Genomic DNA, 18,309 nt, shown 5'->3' with positions numbered 1-18,309 from the left:
AAAGAGACTAGACAGTGGGAGGTGATGGAGAGTCTGCTGCGTTTTCAGTTTCATTTGAAATGTTACTGAAACATCCCTGACTCAGTCACTCAGCTAAACAGAGTAACATTAACGGTGTTTGCACAGTTTGTATGTTGTATTATCTGTATTTATTTGTGGCATACCGGTACAGTAGTTATGAAAAAACTCACACCGGAGGAAGAATTTCAACCGGTATACTGCCCAGTACTCCTTATATCGGTTTTAGAGAGTTTGAAAACTTAGCTACCTGCCCAAATGTTGTAGTCTGTTAAGCATGCAAAAAATTTTCTAAAGTTAAAATGTTCTCATGTCTTGTGTAATGCAGTCCTATTTGGACAGGTTTAGTTTTACATGAGAAGGTGGGATAATGTCATTTTTACCGGCGTTTCTCAGTAATTTTAGTCCCATCCGAAAGCACCATGTCTGCCATTTTTACAAACAGGCACTCCCATGCCAGTAAAGGTTATGAAACCTTTTACCTTCTTTAGAACCAAAAAATAACCCCAGGTTATATTAAACCTGTGCAAATGACATGCTGATAAAAAATACTGTCGAATTTATATAGAAAGGAGTTTCTTAAGTATGGACGCACTCGAAGGAGTGTTTACTTGTGTTCTCTGTGGCTAAATTTAAGCTGATTTTGATTTAAGCGGATTATAGAAAAGTAGTTTGATTTTATGTGGTGATGTTGCTAATGAACTTAATGAATGACACGGTGCATTAACTTACAGCAAAGTAGGTTGATCAGGGTAAATGGTGTAAGTGCTAAATTAAAAGGTTTAATGTGTTAAATGCTTGTTTCTGCAGTAAAGGTTGTGCGTAAATTGAGCAGCTACTCCCATCTCTGTCATTCATACTGAGATTTTTATATCCCATGTAAATTGGTCATTAAATTGGCATTACCTCACCTCCCCTAATCACCCCGAATGGTGCTCAAGTAACGTTAGCCCAGGTACTTACCAGAGATATCTGGCTATCATTAACCTGCTTTTGTCATTGTATTTTGACAAGTTACCTTTATTTAGACCGCTGTAGCTCATCATAGCGTTGCTTGCTGTGACCTTGCTATTGCTGTTTTTTATTTCCACCAGGGCATTCCTTAGTGGAGATTAGAGTGCGGGCTCTAAAAAACATTAGATCAAAGCTGGACCATGGGCTGATCTCTTCTCCTGATCTCGTCCAAGAGCGGACGCTCTTCGTCAACCTTCTGGAGTGGTTTAATTTTCCTGAGGTTCCGATGCAAGAGGAGGTCTTGGAGCTGCTCAGCACTTTGTCTACGGTACAGAAACACATCTATTTTCATACCTATTGCATTATTTTGATTTTCTGTTGTTTTAAAAATGGTACTCAGTCATGTGACCAAAAGATTAGATCAATGATGTGATTAAAAGAAACTCACTTTTTAGCCATGTAGTTTGATTGTTTTGAAATTTCAGATGCTTATAGAACATATGGACCAAATTTAAAGTTTCACAAATGGACATTAAAGTTATTTGTCTTTTTGAGTTTTAGAACAATACTAAGTGATTAAGGGCTGTTTTAACAGGGTTTTATTTTGCTGTTTTTCTGTTTAGTTATTTATAAAAAACAGTGGTAATATCTACCAAAGACTTCATCATTTTTAAGCTGTATTGCCTTTACAAAGTAACAGAGTGTTGTTTTATTTCATTTGTTAATTTATTTTTGACTCTTCTGCCAGTTTGTTTGTCATAGCCCTTAATGTAATGCTTAGGTAGTGTACACTTGCAGCCTACCCTGAAGTTCACACTTGCGGTTTGTGGATTTTGCTGAAGTGTGCATGTATGTGACGTATTTCTGAATTTAGCAAAAGTGCACAAGCACTTATTAAGTCAGTATGTGTGCGGATATATGTTGTGTTTTTCTGGAACAGGTAGTAGTAAACGTGCTCGCAATTTTAGAGCTGTTGCCCAAAATTGCCGGAACTGTGTGTTACAAAGTCACTACTCTTTTAACTATGCGTTGTACACCAATCAGACATAACGTTAAAACCTCCTACTTATCGCTGCACTTGCTGTCCATTTTCTGTTGTTGTTTAAAAAATGGTACTCAGTCATGTGACCAAAAGATTAGCTCTATGCTGTGATAAAAAACTCACTTTTTAGCCATGTAGTTTGATTGATTTGAAATTTCAGATGCTTATAGAACATATGGACATTAGTTATTTGTCTTTTTGAGTTTTAGAACAATACTAATTGATTAAGATCAGTTTTAACTGGGTCTTATTTTGCTTTCAAATTTCAATGATTTTCTGTTTAATGTCTACCAAAGACTTCATCATTTTTAAGCTGTATTGCCTTTACAAAGTTACAGAGTGTTGTTTTATTTCGTTTATTAATTTATTTTTGACTCTTCTGCCAGTTTGCTTGTCGTAGCCCTTAATGTCCACCTGAGTTAAGGACTTAGCAAAAAGAGTGGAAAAACCCATATTTGGAACCACCAAACATTTGGAGGATTGTTGTGATTTTTGAGTCTGAGGCCAAGTGTTAGACTTTTGATATTTTATGGAGCAGTTTACTAACATTTGCATCATCGCAAATCTTGTGTTGGAGGTAAAAAGTGGCAGTCATGATTTACTAAACAGGGGCAGCAACTCTTTAGCTGTCTGAAATTAGATGAAAGGGGTGGAGTTGCTCTTTTGTGCTTTCGTTTAATTTACATATACATTTATGGTAGTTTCCCTATCAAAGCACAGAATAATTATAATTATAATAATTATGAAGTACTTGTTCTGATTTACTGAGAATGAATAATACTGAGTGCACACTGTTTACCACTTGAGAGAAGCTTGTCTGTTTTTGGCGCTAATGTAGCTGCCACTGTTGTTGCTGAGAGATAAAAGAGAGAGTGTATTAGATACATTTATTTATCTTCAACTTCAACAACAACAAAAAAAAAAATTGTGTGTGCTTGCCATGTCACATTATTCTTAATTGATGAAGGAAATCAAAAACCTGAACCAGCTGGATTTAGTAAAACAGTGTTTTAAACCGGTATTTGCTAAAACTGTGGGCATATTTTACACTCATCAAAGTGTGTTAAGAGCAGGTTTTGTCTAAGTAATGATTTGACTGTTTTCTTTCCCAAACTATTGTGAAACTCTTCAGCTCTGTGATTGCTGCGTTACGAAAGCTGCACGTTATGTCGTTACATGAGAAAGTTCCCAATCGAGCAGCAAATACTCTGTGAAATTAGGCAGGGATTCAGTTTCACTGGAATTCCAAATGCACTCTGCACAAAATTCAAGTTCAGCTCAAACCACCTGCCAAAAAATGTTTCGAAACAGAAATCCAAAATAATGACTTGTCTCCAATTTTTATTTGAAATTTTTAAATACTTCAATACTAAATTAAAATGATCACTACTGAACAATAGATCTAATGTACTGAGACATACCTCCACTGAGTTAAATGTTGTTTCTTTTTCCAAACTGTTCTTTCATTACATCATTGTCGAGCGTATACATTAAATGTCCAAAAGTTTGCAGTGTTCTTCTGAAATCAAGTGTATTAATATTATTCCCCCTTTTGCTGTAGTAACAGCCACAGTGCCACTCCAGCTCATCCCGAAAGTATTGAATGGAGCTCCATCACTTCAGAGAATGCAGTTCCACTACTCCACGGCCCACACTTGGTGTTGGGCATGGTGACCTTAGGCTCATATGCAGCTGCTCCAGAGTGTCCCATTGTATTGGACAGTGCTTTATTATGGAGATTATACAAGCTACACTTTTGAACGCCTGTATCAGAAATCCTTTTGGACATGTAGTGTATTTTTACCATATCATCCACACTCAGAAAATAGTGAAATGCTTTCTCTGGCTGTCCTGCCAGGTTACATATTTCGATCCCTGTCTGATTTGTGTGATTTGTTTCTATGGTATATTAAAGCACCCCACTGGAGCTCACATGCTGAGAGATGTAGGAGCGGTGGAGTTTCTAACACAGCTTTCGCCCAGCGTGGAACCTCGTCTTCAGACCATCATCGACAGCATCTTCGACCATCTCTTTCACCTGCCTATCCCTCCACCCAGCACGACCCGTGATGAGCAGCCAGCTTCCACTTCTCAGCCTGGTATGAAAAACACTGCTTATAATAAGTGTTGATGTTCTCCTTAAAAATCATAACTATATAACATTAAAAATAATAATGATGATGATGATGATGATAGTAATAATAATAATAATGACAATTAGGGACACAGTCCACTCTCGCTGTATTTAAATGCTACACCTGAACCAAAATGCAGAAATAAGTACACATGACTCATTGTGCTTAACTGACAGTCACCTCTTACTTTCAGTGTAGCACTTTATTTTATTCATGTTATTTATAAGTTGGCAACAATGCCAGTTTGGCTAATTAAAGAACAATAAATAAAAAAAAGTTATTTTTATTGCAACATAGGCTAATAGAAAATACTGGAAATGTGCTGGTGTATTTCATATGTTCATTTAGTCAACACTGTGAGATTTAGTTAAAAACAAAAAGGTGACCAAAAGATCATCACTCCAACCAATTTGGCTGTAAAGAAATCAGAATCAGCCAGAAAAATGAATGATCGGTGCATCCCTACTAATAACAATGATAATTTATCATGAATGAATGAGTAATTCCTAAATGCTGTTCAGTTTTGGATATAATGAGTTTTAAAAAGAATAACAGCTGACGTATAATGTAAAAGACATTTTTATTTCTCTTATTAAGATGGTATTAATCATAATTTCTTGTATCCGTAAAGCCCACTCCCAACAATCAATATCATGGAAAAAAGAACATTTTTGAAAGTGGGCTATAATGTGTTTTAGAATGAACCCCTTCAATTATTATTACTGTAGTTATAATCAGTATTAGTAATAATAGTTGCTGTTATTGATAATGGTTGTTTTTATTATTATTATACTATTACAACAACAACAATGATAAAACAACAAAACAACAACAATAATAATAACACACGTCATTATTATTCTTTTTAATAATAATCATAATAAACGTCACTACTAATTTACCGATCTTACAAGGTATATCACACTCACAATATAATCCCAGTACTAGAGTTTTGGCTGTATTGTGCTGAGCTACATGATGACATACTGTTTCATAGAATCATAAAAAAACAAGCTCAAACAGCATCATGTTAACAAAGAATGCAGGTGACCTTTCTGATATAAAGTGTGAAGTATAAAATGTCATTTAAGACTGTTTTTCTTTTCTCAGTGGAGGAGACATCAGGCAGAGGATACTTCCAGCAAAACAAACCCAGCCAGACAGATGTTGTTCCCCCCAGAGTATCAGGCACGTCTACTCTCAAACCTCAAATCAGCTTTTGTTTAAACAGATAACTTTCAAAGAATGTGCCTTTCACCACTTATAACTGATGTTATTTTATTTTATGACTACAGTACACCCCCTTTCGTTCTAGTGTTATTGCCATTTTAATCTGATTTGGTACCCTCACCATCCACTTTATTATAAACACCTACCTTATAGGTCGATTATGTAGGCCTACAGTTACAGACTGTTGCTGCTCAGTTTATCAGCCCTCTACCCTGTCCAGTAGAAAGAGACCGCCATAGGACCACCACTGACAAGATATAATAACAAAAATACAGCCAAAAGCGGCTCTGTAGTCTGACTTGATGAAGGGCTGGAGGATTTCTAACGCAAACTGTGCATCAGCAGATGAGCTGTGCACCAGCACTGTGGAGCTACAACAGAGGAGTTTCTGATAAAGCGTCCAGGGACTGTATGTAATGTTTTCTTTATTCTACTGCCTTGTAGTGAATGCTTCTGTGAGATGCCTGAAGTTTTCCGTTTTTCCATGGCTGGCCTTGACTACAACCGATAAGCATATATTATCATCAAATGAAAGGTAAATTTCCTCTTAGCAAATCAGATTTCTTGCTGTTACTGTTTTATCATTAATCTTTTCACACTGATTGTAAAGAAGGGATGGGCAGATCAATACTGAAGTCAGTTGAAGTTAGTTATATATATAGCTGATCATTTTGCTCTTTCACTTAAAATATTAACATAAATCGAACCTTTTTTTGAAGTACGATCATTAAACAAAAAACTAAATCTTATCAGGAAATAAATATTTTTCTAAAATCTGAATGTACCACAGTTATTGGCACCTCTTTATTTAATACTTTGTGCAGCCTCCCTTTGCAAAGATAACAGCTCTGAGTCTCCTTCTATAAAGCTTAATGAGACTGGAGAACACATGGCAAAGTATCTGAGACCATTCCTCCATACAGAACCTCTCCAGATCCTTCAGATTCCAAGGTTCGGACTGTGTTCTGTGGGGTTTAGGTCAGGGGACTGTAGTGGCCCTGGCAAAACCTTAATACTATGGTCAGTGTATAATTTTTGTGTTAATTTTGAGGTGTGCTTTGAATCATTGTCCTGCTGGAAGATCCAAACTATGGTGCAGTTTAAGCTTCCTGGCTGAGGCAGTCAGGTTTTGATTTTATTTCTGCTGGTACTTGATGGAGTCTGTGATACCTTCTACCAAATAAATTGACCAGGGCCTTTGGAAGAAAAACTACCCGACAACATCACAGATCCACCACCATATTTCACAGTGGGCATGAGGTGGTTTTATGCATTGCTGTCTTTATGTCCACTGCCAACTTCACCTCATTTTTGTTGCCAGAAACCTCTGTTTTGGTCTCATCTGACCATCGAACATGGTCCCAGTGAAAGTTCCAGTAATGTGTGACAAACTGTAGGAGCTTGAGCTTGTTGGTCCTTGACAGTAGAGGCTTTCTTCTGGCAACCTCCAAACAACTTATGGTTATGTAGGTGGTGTTTGATTGTGGTTTGGGAGACGTTGTGACCCCAGGAACTACCTAATGTCTGCAAATCTGTGTTCCTTGGAGATTCTCCTCATTGTGCATGGTGTCAGTACAGACATACGTCCTCTTTGTGGCAGATTCTTAGCATGTCCAGTTGCTTGAAGTTTCTTAATATTTGCCCCCATAGTGGAAATGGGCATTTTCAACTGCTAACTGCTATTTTATTGATTTCTGCAGCTCAGTGATCTTTTGTTGCACATAATTGCTGTTTTCTCTGGTCTTTTCTCATATGGATGACTGAGGGAATTTGGCCTGTGTTTCATCTCCTATATATTCCCCAGTAAATCAGGAAGTGGTGGCTGACCATTTAAGTGTTCCTAATCGCTAAAGATGAGCTTTCAAACATAAAATATGAATGAGAATATACTTCACTTAGATTTCACTTTTAAGAATTTCTAGGAGTGTGTGTGTGTGTGTGGGTGTGCGCATGTTGCGCTCACCAAGCACGTGTGTACAGCCACTCAATCAGGTAATGTTCACATCAATCATCAGAATGGGGAAAATGGCATGATTATTAGTGCCAGATTGGCTGGTTTTAATATATCTAACTGCTGATCTCCTAGGATTTACATGCACAACCATCTCTAGAGTCTACTCAGAATGGTGCAAAAAAAAAAAACATCCAGTGAGCGGCAGTTCTACACATGGAAACCTTGTTGATGAGAGAAGTCAACAGAGAATGGCCAGACTGGTCTGAACTGTCAGAAAGGCTACAGTAACTCAGATAACTGCTCTGTACAATTGTGGTGAGCAGAAAATCTCAGAATGCACAACACGTTGGACCTTGAGGCAGATGGGCTACAACAGCAGAAGACCATGTCTGGTTCTTCTTTTGTCAGCTAAGAATGGAAAGCTGAGGCTGCAGTGGGCACAGGCTCACCAAAACTGGACAGTAGAAGACATGAAAAACATAGCCTGGTTTGATGAATTTCGATTTCTGCTGAGGCACACCAGTTGTAGGGCCAAAATTTGGCACCAGCCCGCATAGGCTCATCCTTCTTTGTGTCAGTAGTCTAGACTTGTGGAGGTGATGTAATGGCGTAGCACACTTTGGACCCATTAATGCCAATCAATCATTGCTTGAATTCCACAGCCTATTTGAATATTGTTGTTGACCATGTCCATCTCTTCATGGCCAAAGTTTATCCATCTTCTAATGGCTACTTGCAGCACCATGTCACAAATCAAAAGTCATTTCAAACTCACAGTTCAGTGTTCTTCCGTGGCCATCCCAGTCACTGGATCTGAATCCAATAGAACACCTTTGGAATGTGGTAGGATGGGTGATTTGTAGCATGAAAGTGCACCTAAAAAATATGCAGGAATTGCATGATGCAATCATTTCAACATGGGCCAGAATCACGAAGGAATTTATACATCTTGTGGAATCCATGCCATAAAGAACTGAGGCTGTTTTGAGAGCGAATGGGAGGCCCTACACAGTATTAGTATAGTGTTCCTAATAAATTGCTCAGTGAGCATGTGTATATGGGTATGTATAGTAGTTGAGAGAACTGAATTTTTGCCAAATTGCAATATTAAAAAAACTTTCAATACTTGCAGTTCTACCATTCTAGTAGTAATTATTATTTTTTTAACAACTGTAGTTTCCTAAAACATTATTATTGTAAAACAACAAAATAACAAAGTTTAAAAAAAACAATAATAGCACTACAAATACACAGTTATTCATTTACAGGAATGTATATGTCAGTTATGTACAAATGCAAATACAACACTGACATTTTTATGTACAGGCTTAATTTAAGTCTTTATGTGTTCTTCGAGTGTGATGATATATTTTTTTCCTGTGTAATTATTTACTATCGTGTAACTGCCTGCTTTCATATGTCATCTTTGTTAGTGGTGTAGATAATTTAGATCCATTTCTGAATCTTTTTGCTGTATTCTTCAGACCACCAGCCAATTTGTATGTGCTCTGGCTGGAAAATAACGGTGAACTGAAGTGTGAGCCTCCTCCTCATGTGGCTTCTTGTTGAAATGTTTCTCAGTAATCAGTAAATATTAGATGAGTTAGTGTAACTGCATTTAGGCATTCGTTCAAACTAAGAACGGCCTTAGCTGGACACAACTCAATTGGATTTTTTTTTTAATCAGAATCCTAGCATTTGTGTTACTTGGTATTGGATTAAACACAAAATCAATAGTATCGCCCATCCCTGTTTTAGAGTTTGAGGATTACAGTATTTATGGTTATAACCTCTTCTATGTTCCCTGCCTTAATGTGTAGTTCCTTAAGAAGTGACAGTCATGATTTAGTGCGGACTACCTGCGAGCTTCTGCGAGATGTGATCATGCAGGACTTTCCGGCAGAAATATTCCTCCAGCGACCGAGCATAGTGCAAGTAAGATGTGAATTTCACTTCTATACCTATTAAACAACCACTGACGGTCTCTATGAGATCAATCCTCTGAGCTCTATTGAATGAGCTTGTCCCATTAGCATAGCGTCTTGACCACCTGGGGGTAGTGAATTTAAGAGTTAGTACAAATTACATTCACTTCGATATTAGGTGGCCTTTTATTTAGTACCTAATCTAATTCGCATCTATTGTTTCCCTCAAAATGAAATTGGCCATATTACTCTTTTGGACGGTCTGGATATCCATCTGTGCTGGATTATTAAACTGGCCCTATGTGGTGCCCAGCATGTTGCTCATCCTCTGCTTCTGCTTTTGCTTATTTCCCTGTTTTCGTCCAGAATCTTCTGCTGCTGCTGAATGTGAACAGTGAAAGTGACTCCAGCTCACTGGTGCTCCGGGCGCTGGCCTGCCTGCAGCAGCTCTGCAGGAACCTGAGGAGCCGACTGTGTTTCCACAGAGATCCCAGCTTCTGCTCAGCCAAGCACGGTACCCCCCAACACACAAACCCCCCGCGGCCCACCGAGAGCACACTCACTGCACAGCAAACATCTCAGCTCTCCACAACTCTGTAACTCTGCCCTGACTTGGTAGTGCACATTTCTTAGCCTCAGCTTCATGTGTCCACTATACGTCCAAAAGTATCCAGACAGCCTATCTAATGAGTGAATTCAGCTAGAAAAGGTAGAATAGATGTACTGACCAATAAAATGAGAAGTGTTGGAGAAGGGTTGTTGTCATTCAGAATCTTTCAGTACTGTAACCTTGACTTTGAAACCTATTCCTGAAGTTTGTTTTCAGTGCCTTCATTTAGATGCAAAAAATGTTTAATTAAAATTGCAACAGATTACAATTGTAATTGTAGGAGCACTGCACAGAAATCAAGAAGCACTGACATTAATAGCAGACTTACGACAGGTATTGTACAGTACTGAGCCAAAGTTAAATAAATGAAGACCACCTTCATTTATTTAATTTCCAGTCAAAACAGCCATTAAGTAAGTGAAATAACCAGAGTTTCCAAAACCGGAGTTCAAAAAATAGACTGATAGACCACCATCAGATAAACAGTACATAAAGCTTTCATCTTTGAGAGGGAGATAAAAATCCAGAAGATCTGCAGAAATCCACTCTTGCTTCAGATCTAAAAATCCACAGGTGTTTCTGACCCCATCCTTTCCCTGTGAGAAGACAGCTCAGCGCTGTGAGTCTGAAAGGATGTGTATCTGTCAAGAACCCCTTGCTGAGAAAAGGAAATAGAGAAATCAAACCAAGAAGCTGTTGGTGTCCTCAGAACAATGGACTGATCACCCCAGAGTCCAGACCTCGACATCACTGAATGTGTTGAGATCACTTGAATTGGCAGAAAGTGCAACCAACTTAATGGTTGTTTTGACAGGAAATGATATAAATGAAGAGGGGTCTCTGACCTTTGCGCAGCAGTATAAATGGCCAATGACTATTTAGGTACTGAAATTTTGACAACGCTGAATTTTTCAGTGCTCAATAGTGTTGAAGTAATTATGTTGGCACCATTAAAAGTCATTAGTTTTGATACCCAGCTCTTCTCTGCACCAGCTGCATGTGAGCCTAAGGTCACTGTGGGTATAAAGCTCCCCAGCATCTGGCTGTGGCACAGTGGAACTGTGTTCTATGGAGTAATGGTGCTTTATCCAATACCTTTGAGAGGAATTGGAGTGGCGTTTGTGATCCAGAACTAATCAGCATTAGTACCTGACCTCATTCTTGTATCTGAATGCAATCAGATCCTCACAGCAATGTTCCAACATCTAGTGTGAAGCATTTCTAAAAGAGTAGAGGCTAAAGGCTAAACTCGCAATTAATAGTACTACTGACATCTGTTTATCGACTGCTCATGCTTTAGCAGAAATGTTGTTTAAGATGTCCAAATCACATTTTGCTTAGCAGTGTTGTGTATTACTGAGTGAGAATACATTTCATCGTATTTCGTCTCTCTTTGTAGATCCTGTCTCTCAGAACTCCTCCATATCGTACGCTCAGGAGGCGAGAGGGACCCAAAGGTCCGGGGTCACAACTCCAGAGGACTGCTCCCCACGGCCGTCAGTGGTGGGACGGCCTGGTCAGCGGGTCCGGGGGGATGGCCAGGATGGTGATGCCGCATCCACAAGGTTTTTAATCTTGCTCTTTAACAATGCACAAAATTAAAGGGCCCATATCACTTAAAACCCAATTTTCCGTCCTCTGCTCACTCTCCAGTCCATGCAATCCGTAGAGGTAATACTAAGCTGCAACAGCAGCTTATTGTAAATTGATTGTTTCGTTGATGTCGTGAAAACCATGACATTTGCATATATCAACGTACCCAGTCTACAGCAGTGTAGCCCAGCCCATTGAGGCTGACGTTATTTCAGTAGGAGTGCTTCAGCTCAGACTGTTTTATGAAAGAGCCTCAATACAGGGCAGCCCATCAGAACAGAGCTCATTAACATATCAGACTTAAAGGCACAGTAACAAAAACAAGGGATAAAGAAAGTTTGAAAAGTGGTCCGATAAAAATGTTGTCTGTTTTTGGTACATAAACCCACAAGTTGTAAGTGGACCTAAGGAAAAGAATCTGTGTCATTAAAAAATTCTCTGTCATTCAGTACAAAGTTTCAGTACTTAAGTAGTCGATCTTATCAGTATCAGTGGGCCAGTAAGCATGCTTGTTCCACAATCTAGACTGCTGATTGGCTGAAAAAAAAAATTATGTAATTTCTAAAAAAATTATTTATTTATTTTGCTGACTGCTGATTAACTGAAAAATTATTTATTTGTTTGGCTGACTGTTGTTTGGCTGAAAAAATAAAATGAAATATGCTATTTAAAAAAAATAATACACTATTATTTTAAATGTTTTATTTATTCATTTTTCTGTGTGACATTTTTACTGTGTTAAAATTTGTGCCTCCAAAATCATAGGCCAAAAATGACAGTCTGTTTTCAGTTCCAGATTTGTGGTGGCCCATATTTCAGTGCATCCCTACATTTGATGATTCCTGCTGTGCAGGCAGAAGAAAAAGTCTAAAATTAGCCTGCTTTTGTTTATTTTTTGAAGACAAAAAGGGACAGGAAGTCCTTGCGTAAAAAAGGAATTCATTACAGCTTTGAATTTTCTTTTAACAACATCCCTGTCTCGGGTGATTAAGAATTCTCTTTGACTCTTTGAATTCTCTTTTGTGTGCAGCAGCGCTAGCTCTCAGAGAGGGGCTCCCCCCGGGCCAGCCCCACAGTCCCCCCTGCCACAGCCCGGCCTAGAGCTACCCCTGGAGCCGGATGGTGAGGACTCGCTGGAGCTTCAGGTGCAGCAGTGGAACCTGGCCGGATTTGGTGTGGCGACTCTAGAGCACACACTTCCACTTCTCAGGACAGGTGAGAGTCCTCAAATGCAGCTTCAGTTTGAGCTCCAGATGTTTTCCTTCCCTCTTCTGCTGCTCATAAGCCTCTCTTGTGTCTCCTTATGTACCTCTCAGGGAAGCTGAAGGTTTTGCAGCAGGTTTTGGAGCTGCTGGTGGAAGTGTTGGCACTGCTGGGGGACAGCGTGGCCCCGGAGCTTTGGGACGAGTTCAGCCTCACAGCGACCGAGCTGGCAAGTTCTCAAAGTTCTCACTACAGTCTCTCTCAGAGTCCTCCTTCAACTGCTGTAGTGCTGCGTGATATTGATAAAAATTAATATTGCACTGTTTTTTAAATATATCACAGTATCACAGTATTTGATGACTTTTCAGTTAGCATTAATGACTTAGCAGTATTGATAACATATTTTTATATTAAAGTAAATAACAGTATTTGATAACACCAATGTTAGCAGTAATAACTGGGTGGTATTGATAAAAAAAAAAATCAATATTGCACAATTTTTCAAATATGTCTAGTAGTGGGTGATATACCAGGTCATCCGGTATACTGGTTGAAAATATCAAATGAATGCAGAAAACGTGATGTACAAACAGTGCAAAATATGCTGATTCCCTCACCTCTTGTGTAGTGAGTTGCAGCCTGAGGCAAGTTAATCCTGTTTATTGTCAAAGGAGTAGATGTCAGGTTGTAATGAGTTAGAGTTATGGGTGGGGGAAAACAGTGGAAGGAAAAGCCAGTCTCTTGGGGTTAGCTGAAGGTGTGAAGTACCTTCGAGAACTTACAAGCTTGCATACTTTCTGCAGTTTCATTTTGCCTGCTGCGTATGCTCCAAAAGGGCAGGTGACGCTAAGTTCCATTGAACTTCTAATTCTGAGATTTCTCTCCATTATTTTAAAACAATCTGAGTGTCTTGCAGTGTCTCAGTGTTCAATCATAAAGGTGTCAATACCTTCATACCTGCTCAGAGAGTCGTAGATTTTTGTTTCATGGCACGTTTCTTTTGTACCAGCCAATCACAGGCTTTGCTACATAGTGTTTTTGTCCACTGAGTTTGTCCAGTTACCATGTGTGTAAATGTAACGTAGGTTGTTTCCCCTTTTAAAAGATGTTATGTTTTATTGTAGCCTGATGTTGCATGAAGAAGCAGATCTAAGTTGGTTGATCAGATCAACCTGTTGAGAAAAATCAAAAATCTTAGTGCATGATGTTGCCTTGAAATTTTGAGTTCTCTCAGCAGTTTCTTTTTGCAGTTTAAAAAAGAAACTATTGACAGAACTCAAAATTTCTTACAGTTAACTAAGTTTTTTTTATTTAAGAGGGTGTAATTTTCAGATCGTAAAAGTTTCAGTTTTTACCACTGTTGTCTTATTTTTAAGTGGGGGAAGTTAACCTTGTGAACCACCAATCAGAAGCAGCCAACGCCCCTATGCTGTGTATGTGACAACATGATCACAACTAACTGGCAGTCTGGCGCACTATGTTCAGTGTTCAAGCTTCAAGCTAGAGATATTCTGGTCTTCTTGGCCAAAATAACAGACCTGGATTTTCATTTTTTTAAAAAACAATTGTAATTTAAATCACAGTCACAATATTAGTCAGAAAATCACAATTAGACATTTTCCTTACATCATTCTACCTAGGTTTTGTTATCTATCAAAATCGCTAAAACAATCAGTTTGTTGTTAGACACCAATACAAGTATACTGGCATAGACAATATATTGTCCTGTGTTAGACTGCTGCGAGGCTCATGGCCATGTGCACACCTGCTGTTCTGGCCTCATGCTCGCTCTCTTGTCCAGTAAGTGTGCACACAGGAAGACAGATGGTCATTATAGGAGATTAAGTCATCAGTGCAGGTTCCCTCTTGATTTTGTAAAAATATGTTTTTCTGTTTGGCTTTCTGACTGCAGTGCTGCTGTAAAGATTATGAACAGCAAAGGTTTTGAAAGATTGTGTTCGTATTATAATAAGTCAAGAATGATCTGATTCTTTCCTTCATGTTTATTTCATGTTTACGTTCTCAAATCTCTCATAGACAGAGATGCAGTGTTGTGGTCATTGGTTGTTTTCAGTAAGGCCAATTTTAAGTAGCTATATGAAGTGCGTGTAAAGAATCATGCAGAAACAGCCATTCAGCAGTTATTATTATCACAAGATAAATATTTTTGGAGGTAATTTTAGAATATACATGTATTCCAATTTCCTTTGATTTATGAAAATGCTTTTGTTTTATTGTAAAACATACACTTCTAAATTAACTTATTGTTGCTATCAGAATAAAACCTTGTATCTCCAGTTTTTAATCGTTATTGCATAGTTTTAATTGATTAACTTACACTCAAACTTAAAAGAGAATTCAGCCGTTGAGATTCAAAGTGGTTTGGTATGAAATGGTTCGTTGTAGAGACTTTCTTTACAGTGATGATAGGAACCAATGTCTACAACACAAATATAGCCATTTTATGTTAGAACCACCAGTAAACTTACATGTTTCTGAATTTGTATATGTAATGTTAATGATGGTAAAATAATGGGAAATTTGGGGAAAAAAATTCTTTGAGGACTGGTTTGCCACACAACGTGTTTCTGCCGTGTGTGTTTTAAAAGACATACAAACCCAATTGCAAAAAAATTTAGGATAGTAGATAAAATATGAAACAGGAAAAAATAGAAAGCAGTAATTGGTAAATTCACTTTATTTAAATGAAAACAATATAAAGAAAAGATGTTTAATGTCTCATCTTCAACTTCATTGTTTTTTGGAAATATATGCTTATAATGAAACTGAGGCTTGCAGCACATTCTCCAAAAATTGGGATAGGGGAAATTTTAAAAATTTAGGAATGTTGTCTCAAAAAACTTCTTAAATAAGTGATGCAATCATACTTGGGTATACAAGGAACATCCAGGAAGGCTGAGTCCTTTATAAGTGAGAATGGATCAAGGTTTGCGGCTTTGCCAAAAATGCAATCAGGGAATCTGAAGAAATCTGTGTGCCAAAGGGCAAGACTGAAAACCGCAATTAAATGCTCGTGACCTTTGATCTCTCAGACGATGCTGCATTAGAAACCAACACGCTTCTGTGATGAATATAACCACATGGGCTCAGGAAACAGTGTTCGTTGCTGCATTTACAAATGTAAGTTAAGACTACTATGCAAAGCAGAAGCCATGTATCAGCAACATCTAGAAACACCGCCGACTTCTCTGGGCTAAAGCACATCCAAAATGGACCAATGCAAGTGGAAACGTGCTGTGGTCTGACGAGTCCTTCTTTCAAATTGTGTTTGGACATAACGGACAAAGAGTTTTAGTGTATAGGCAGAGCCGTATTTTAGCCACACTGCTGCATTTTAGAGCAGGAGTGAGACTGCCTCTCTCTCCCTCATTGCCTGATGTTGAGCTGTTAGATCCCATTGTTTTTAGGTAAATGTGTCCCAATGTCTGTAACATTAAAGAATTGTCAGTACCAAAACAAATTTTCTGCAATTAAGTAAACTTTTTTTTTGCTGTCATGGAAAATATGATTTTATATGCATACAACTGTTCCTAGCTGTGTTTGCTTATCATACATTGGCTAGCGTTTTTGAGTTCTGCTCAAAATGAGCTAAAATTGTCACTGCCGTAAAGTCACTTTACTAATCATTTATTTTAATACAACTAAACATAATTAGGTAAAGGGTCACTCACTCACGGGGTTTTAATCTAAAGTCCAAGTCAGTTAAAAGTCTGAAATGTTTTGTGAACTCTTTGAACCAGTATGGTATAATGATCCATATTTGTAATTGAGTTTTGCTCTGATTGGCTGCAAATGTAATATACGTATGTGTAACTAAGTTGTTTTTTGTGACAGCACAACACACTATTTTTGTAGCTTAGTTTCCATATATGGACTATGAGTGGTATGTTTTGAAAGGGAGAAAAATTGAGATTTTCGCGATAATGCTTGTTAAATTTAATAATACTTATCAACTTAATACTGATTTAAATATTTAAATAACATCTCATATTGTGATACAGTTATATATTTGGAAAATGTTCTGATGTTGAATGTTACCAGTATTGCCCAGCACAAGTTTATTCTAATAATTGTGATGATGTTCATAATCCACATAAGAATTTGAGAATGTGATGCCATTTTTTGAGCCTTTCCATGCGCTGTAACTGGATGCAGGCCTATTACGAGTGCTAGGGGTGGATTTTGCACCATTTTTTTTTTATTGCTAATGCTTATTTGTTATTGTTGTTTTATAATATTGTGAAAATTGTGAGAACATTTCCTTTAAATGCCCGGCATCTTAAACATCTTTAAACACTGTTATTCTTCTGTTATGTGTGTAAACATGCAGCAGCACAGAACAACAGACTTCTTCCTTGCTCCTTCATTTTTGCTCAATGCGCTGCACTTTAAAGCTCATGGTACAATAAAGGTACCTAGTAAAGGGAGCATGCCCTGCTGAATGGAACTGTGTTTTTGTAAGGCATGACCCTCTTCTTTATTTATATTTAATGCACACTTGAATATAAATGAAGTGTTGTCATCCACTGAAACTCCTTTTGGAAAGTGTTAGGCACTTGCTGCCCCCTGCTGGTAGATTCTCGCTATTGTGCTCTATTGTGCTATGTTATACAGTAGCTGAATCTGTTTTTTTTTTCTCTTTGCTGTTGCAGAGAGAGAAGCTTCAAGCATGTATGGAGATCCTGGGAGATATTATGTGCCACCACAGCAGTATGGCATCCTCCGAACAGCCTGAATCATCTCTGATTCACCATCGTCTGGCTTACATGGGCGCTGCTGTTTTCACCATCCGCCTTCTGCAAACCCTCTTACCTGTGGAGAAGGTGAGTGGGCATATGGTCCTGCCAATCATGACCATTAATAAACCAGAATGGACATATGGCCATGTCCTTCACATATATTGTTGAAACAAATGGGGACATTAAATTGATCAGAAGTGATTTAACCCATTTATGTCCATGTCTGAAGTGTAAAATTTTGGACCATATTCTTGAGCGCATACTAAAGCTAGCAATTTGCTCGTATCACGTATGATTTTTAAAAAAACATGGGAAATTCAGATTTGATTGTGAATAAAAGTGCATGAAATCAGTAAAACTGTTTATTTGCAAACTGTTAGATGTTAATCCAAGGTGTAAGTATATAAAATGTAATCGCTTTAGACCAATCAGAGCATCACTAAGATTATGTTAAGTCAAAACAAACAAAATGAAACATTCTTAAGAAAATGAAAAGTATCACTCAGTGTCATTTTAAAATTCCACTCTCGTGAGATCTTCCATAAAGATATGAAACTTATTTGTAAAAAAAAATAAATAAATAAAAAAGGATGCACTGTCGTCTGATCTATAAGTAAGCATAACAAAAGGTCTGTGGCCTTATCATACTAAATTTAATTCTTGGACAAGAAAGGGTTAATAGTTAAAGGGTTTAAGGTCAGTGCAGCTCTATAGAAAATTAAAAGTGAATTCCACAGATTTTTCAGAATTTCTGCAAAATTTCAGTTGCTGAGATGTAGACAAAGTCATTCAGAGTGGTTGGATGAGAAATAGCTCATTGAAGAGACTTGGTGGTAGTGATAGGAACCAGGGGTGGTGATGTCTACAACACAAATATAGCCATTT

General features: G+C 37.9%; 1 protein-coding gene across 1 annotated transcript in view; it reads left to right on the top strand.

The window, feature by feature from the left end:
• The window catches only part of rttn (rotatin), a 96,323-nt gene that overhangs the window by 1,514 nt on the left and 76,500 nt on the right, over positions 1-18,309 (top strand). The window contains 10 exon segments of the mRNA XM_036558371.1: positions 1,113-1,300; positions 3,930-4,113; positions 5,260-5,337; positions 5,824-5,914; positions 9,154-9,268; positions 9,625-9,772; positions 11,268-11,433; positions 12,492-12,676; positions 12,778-12,893; positions 17,338-17,508. Of these exon segments, the coding sequence (XP_036414264.1) occupies positions 1,113-1,300; positions 3,930-4,113; positions 5,260-5,337; positions 5,824-5,914; positions 9,154-9,268; positions 9,625-9,772; positions 11,268-11,433; positions 12,492-12,676; positions 12,778-12,893; positions 17,338-17,508 (1,442 nt within the window).

Source organism: Colossoma macropomum, unplaced genomic scaffold (genome assembly GCF_904425465.1).
Source record: "Colossoma macropomum unplaced genomic scaffold, Colossoma_macropomum, whole genome shotgun sequence".
NCBI lineage: Eukaryota > Metazoa > Chordata > Actinopteri > Characiformes > Serrasalmidae > Colossoma > Colossoma macropomum.
The sequence above is the reverse complement of the archived record's forward strand: the minus strand, read 5'-3'. Positions and strand labels throughout refer to the sequence as shown.